Source organism: Rana temporaria, chromosome 1, assembly GCF_905171775.1.
Source record: "Rana temporaria chromosome 1, aRanTem1.1, whole genome shotgun sequence".
Lineage (NCBI taxonomy): Eukaryota > Metazoa > Chordata > Amphibia > Anura > Ranidae > Rana > Rana temporaria.
Window position 1 is genome coordinate 229,433,370 of NC_053489.1, and position 5,798 is coordinate 229,439,167.

At 40.1% G+C, this 5,798-nt stretch overlaps 1 protein-coding gene across 1 annotated transcript; it reads left to right on the forward strand.

Moving 5' to 3' along the window:
- Window positions 1–3,886: 3,886 nt before the first annotated feature.
- Window positions 3,887–4,403, forward strand: LOC120924859 (60S ribosomal protein L18-B-like). Its single transcript, XM_040335845.1, has one exon. The coding sequence runs from the start codon at window positions 3,994–3,996 to the stop codon at window positions 4,351–4,353; it is 360 nt and encodes a 119-aa protein (XP_040191779.1). The 5' UTR covers window positions 3,887–3,993; the 3' UTR covers window positions 4,354–4,403.
- Window positions 4,404–5,798: the final 1,395 nt, after the last annotated feature.

Consider the following 5,798-nt stretch of genomic DNA (forward strand, 5'->3'; position numbering starts at 1 on the left):
ATAAGTGAACCACCACCCGGCCGTCATTTTGTTATAGGCCAGGTCGGAAGTGGTTAATAATTTATATATGGTAACACATAATAAGGTATCCTGAAGGAATTGCCCCCATTTTAACAGAGGGGGGCTGCTCCTTCAAATTAATAATAATAATAACAAAACAACCAACATTTTGTTATGAGATACTAGATGTTGGAGTTCTTGGGTGAACAGTTTTTATATAGTTTATGATTTTTTTTTTGCAAATTTTTATTTAATTTTGCAATATTAAACATTGTGTAATTCGTGAGGAATAGCAGATATATGCACTTCCGGTGCATAAATCGTGTGGTGTCTGACGTCCAAGAGACATCTCCGTTCCCAGTCAATGCTTGTTACAGGGAAAGATGTCGATAACCAGCTGGCAGCCGGATAGCATGTATATCTGTGTACTGCTTTGTATTTTCATTATTGAGCTGAGGAGATTTTGGAAATAAAATACCATAATTTTCCGCACTATCGAGTCCTTTTCTTTCTTCTTAAACAGTGAATATCACTGGATGTATTTCGAGCCGAAAATTTAAAAAGGAAAAATTAAAAAGCTGATTAAAAGGTTATAAAACCATTGAACCGTCCCAGTGGCCATACATGAAAAAAAAGGCCTCTGATTCTTTTGGAAGTGCACACAGTTGATAATCACAGCTGTTTGTGGATATCAGACGAGTTTTATCCCTATAACTTGGGATACATTGTGTTCTGGTCTTTTTTCTTATTATTACCGTTTGGACATCAAGTCACTGCAACATCATCTTTTAGGAACCCCAGGGGGCTGCATCAGAAGTCACCTTATCTTTACATTTATTTTTTCTTTCCACATTCATCACGCTTTTGTTGGGGCTTTAATTATATGAATTATAAATATTTTTTTTAAAGTAGATTTTTTAGGATAACTCTTGAGACCATTATTGATTTTCACTCACTATTCATTTATTCACATATTGTGTGGGTATTGTCTACTTTATTGATGTGTTTATGTGCGCAATCTTTTTTTTCTATATAAGCTTGGGAATTGAGTATTTAATTATTTTAGATAGCTGCATTTTAATCTTTTCACTTAAGAATCTTAACATATTTTTGTATACATTTTTGTATAAATACATATGTATACATAATTTTGTAACTTGATCACATTTTCAATTTTTTTAGGGTGCAGAATAATTAAACTATACATAAAGTACAACAAAAAAAATGAAAAATTCCTTATAATATAGTGCTTGGGGGGTCTTCTTAATGTGCCTGCAAAGGGGTGCATTTGTAGCATGCATAAAACATCGCATTTCAAATGACTTGCGGTTACAATTGCCGGCACCCAGTTATTTAAAAAATAACAAAAAAAAGTGTGGGGTCCCCCTCCAGTCCATGTATTTTGGACTGGAGGGGGACTGGTATGGATTTGGAGGGGAACCCCACGCCAAACTCCCCCCCAAAATCCATACCAAACTCGAGGCATCATCTCAGTATAACCATCACAAGTTAAGTGGATATTATAATACAGTATATATTATGTTTAAAGCGGAGGTTCACCGGTAAAATGCTGTTTTTACCCTTAGATGGATGCTCATTTAGTCTAGGGGAATCGGCTAGTTGTTTTAAAATCCGAGCATTACTTACCGTTGTAGAGGGCGATCTTCTCCGCCACTTCCGGGTATGGGCTGCGGGACTGGGTGTTCCTTCTTGATTGACAGTCTTCCGACAGGTCTTCCGAAAGGCTTCCGACGGTCGCATCCATCGCGTCATGATTTTCCGAAAGTAGCCGAACGTCGGTGCGCAGGCGCAGTATAGAGCCGCACCGACGTTCGGCTTCTTTCGGCTACTCGTGGCGAGATGTATGCGACCGTCGGAAGCCTTTCGGAAGCCTGTTGTAAGACTGTCAATCAAGAAGGAACGCCCAGTGCCGAAGACCCATACCCGGAAGTGGCGGAGAAGATCGCCCTCTACAACGGTAAGTAATGCTCGGATTTTAAAACAACTAGCCGATTCCCCTAGACTAAATGAGCATCCATCTAAGGGTAAAAACAGCATTTATGGGTGAACTCCCACTTTAATGCTGTAATAGTCAGCTTTTAGAAGCATAACTGCTTTTACGTAATTATATTACTGTGTCAAAAAATTAAAACCTTTTTTAAATGAAAAATTATTATACTTTTTGTACATGTGACACCTTAAAACTAGAATTGGTTATATGGTATTGAGTTGTCTACCAGTTAAGATCTGAGCTAAAAAAAAGATGCGAGCCCGGATTCACAAAGCACTTACGCCGAGGTATCTCTAGATACGCCGTGTAAGTGTAAATATGCGCCGTCGTATCTATGCACAGTGCCCATAAACTGAGATACGCCTGAAAATAGGCTTCATCCGACCGACGTAACTTTCCTACGCCGGTGTATCGTGGGCGCATAGTTACGCTGGCCGCAAGTGGCGCTCCCATTGATTTCCATATGGAAATGAGGGAGATACGTCAATGCACGAACGTACTTGCGCCCCGGCACATAATATACACAGTTTGCGTAAGTCGTACGTCCCGCGTACAGTTATTCCCCATATATGAGGCGCAACTCATGCTAAGGTATGGACCAGGGAACACAGCCGTCGTATTTTACGTAGTTTATGTAGTACGTGAATAGGGCTGGGCGTAGGTTACATTTGTTCACATTGTAGGCAGTGATCCGTCGTATCTTAGGGAGTAGTTCCGATGTGATTCTGAGCATGCGCACTGGGATATGTCCACGAGACGGCGCATGCGCCGTTCATTTTAAGTACTTGTATGGCACTCGGCCCGTCATTTGCATGGGGTCACGCCTCATTAGCATGGCTCACGCCCACTTCCACCTACGCCGGCTTACGCAGAGGGAACCCAGCGCTGTTTGGGAGACAAGTGCTTTGTGAATTCGGTGCTTGCCTCTCTGCGCTACGTCGGCATATCGTATATTAGATACGCTACGCCGGCATTAATATGCGCCAATGTATGTGAATCCGGGCCGCTATGTCCACATTAGAATTCAGGATGTGAAACCCTATAAAGCTCAGGCAAGGATCCCGCCAAAATAGAATATGACTATTAACTTCGGCATGCCTAATTTGGACACAGCTATCAGGTTGGCTTCAGGAGTACACCAGTTGTAAATACGAGTAAGTCTGCAAAGATAAGTAAAATACATTGATGTCTGGCAGGGTCAGGCCTCCTAAATCCCTAGGATGTTTCTGAGTGGACCAGTTCAGTGTTCCTCTGTTGGAGTCCACGATAAATGGTTCGAGCAGAGAATCTAATCTAACATTTTAAAGTATTTCAAGGTGAAATTGATCAGAGTAAGGAGTTTGGGGAGAAGGATAATTATAACAAGGTTAATACTTCCCATGAATCCATTCAGGAGTTTAGACTAGTAGTAAACTAGGGATCAACATATAAATGGATATAATTCTGAGATTCCCTGGAAATATCTATAGCAAGACATCTAATTATACTAGTCCTGCATAATGTACGTAAGGTCTGGTTACTTGTAACAGGGAAGTAATAAATAGACAAAATTAACAATGGTCAGAACTGAGTAACTACTCAGGTTATCAATAGCCATATTAAGACAAAATTAGTCCGCAAAAGATAAGATCATATGAACGGTGTACAATTAGCATTTTCAAATGTGCTGCCACCTGTAAATCCTTAATATCAGGGTGTTTTTCTGAGTAAAGAAACCATAGGTTTCACTGTACTGGCATACGGGGGGGGGGATGGGGGGTGGGGACATTTCTGTATAGTGCTCCTGGTGAGAAAAAATAATTGAGGGCCAAACCCCAAGATATGTAACATTTTCCCCACAAGCATAGCCCCATTCCACCAAAAAAAATGCATTTCTTGGCTCGTCGTACAAATGCCACCTTCAACAAAGTGGTTTTGAGACATCTGTTCATGAGCCGCATGAACAAGCCACCCCTTTCTCTGTCCCGTTTTAGATTTGTAAGATGAAGCTTCCTGGACGTGAAAGCAAAACTGCTGTGGTGGTTGGATGCATCACAGATGATGTCCGAATTCAAGATATCCTCAAACTCAAGGTGTGCGCGCTTAAAGTGTCTTCTGGAGCACGCAGAAGAATTCTTAAAACTGGTGGACAAATTTTGACATTTGACCAGTTGGCTCTTGCTGCCCCCAAAGGCCAGAACACTGTTCTGCTTTCAGGTCCTCGCAAGGGACGGGAGGTGTACAGACACTTTGGAAAGGCACCTGGTACTCCACATAGTCACACCAAGCCCTATGTCTGTTCTAAGGGCAGAAAGTTTGAGCGTGCTAGAGGTCGTAGAGCAAGCAGAGGATACAAGAACTAAACACTGTCTGTGCTTTGTACTCATTAAAGATGTTAAATCTTCAAAAAAAATGCATTTCTTGCATACAGACTTACCACAATCATAATAACTTTTTTGTTATATTGAAGGTTTTAGACTGCAAGAAAATCATACACCATTTTTATGAATATGTTTCTTTAACATTGAGCTGTTTTAGTAACAGAAATTATTGTTTACATTCTGAGAAGTACCATTTAGGCATTTTACAGTAAATGGCTTTGTTGATTAACACAAAAATCACAAAAACATTTATTGACGTTGGCAGGAAGCTTAAAACTTTAATTAGTTGTGTTTTCCTTCTCAGTTATGATTTGTAATTTTATAAAAATTTTGGAAAACACAGAAATGCTAATTTTGAAGTGAAATGAAGTTTGACAAACTTTCAAGCTCATACTTATTTCTGAGTATCAGGAGGTCATCAGGAGAGGGATTAACCATGTTACAGCATTCAGACAGCAGGTCTAAAGGAGTATGAGAAACAAAAAAAACATTAGGCAGATAAAAATTGAATGATCCACAAGAGGTCACAGGGAGCAGCTGTTCATACCATTGAAGGAAATGAAGATTGCACGTAACCGTAAAGTACCTAGCTGGGCGAACCCTCAACACATCGCAAATGCATGTTCTTCCACAAATGATCAGTTTGGACATTACTTCTATTAGATTCAATTTAGATCAGTGTTTGTATATTTCAGAATAATAGCAGACTAATATGTACAGTACACTTACACTTGATGTCCAAACAAGAAACGCTTGAATACTGTAATGTAGGGGTGTGTTCTTTCAAAGCTTTGCTGTGGAAGTATTTTGCTGTTTTTCATGCACTGACCTTATGGACTTTCTATATTAAATTATCTCTGATGAGTTTGTCAATAGTGGGTGGACTAGTCTCTAACAAAACAGCTGAGCACTGATCTGTAAGGGTATTTTGCCCCTCAGGACAGAGGTCTTTGTCCAGTAAAAAGTTTGTTTGCCTGTTAAAAAGCCCCAGGGCTAGATCATGGGCCTACAGGACTTAGCCCTCTTGCAGGCTGTACAACTGGAAACTATTTGCCGGAAGTAAACATCCTATGTTGCAGCATAGAACTTACATAAGTTAACACAAGAGTCTCTTATTTTGTGGCTGAATTGCTCCAGTGAAAGTTGTGTGCTCCTGGAGGTTAAGACCCACCCAATAACTGTAAGCAAGTGAAGCCATAAAGGAGCCTTGTATTGAACATTTAAAACACATTAAAAGACTGGGCCTGCATTATTGAAAGCGTCAAGTAAGTGTAACTGCATGGGGACATGATAATCTTAAGAGGCAGTCCCACTTGCAAGGCCCTTCTAATCGGAGGCACTGTAAAAATGAACTAAAATGAATGAGTGCTAGGTATCAAATCTTACCATCAATCGCCAAACCACATCAAAATATAAATACAAATAAA

Bases quoted from the DNA above. Each gene is read 5' to 3' on its own strand.
- LOC120924859 (XM_040335845.1), top strand. From the start codon at position 3,994: ATGAAGCTTCCTGGACGTGAAAGCAAAACTGCTGTGGTGGTTGGATGC.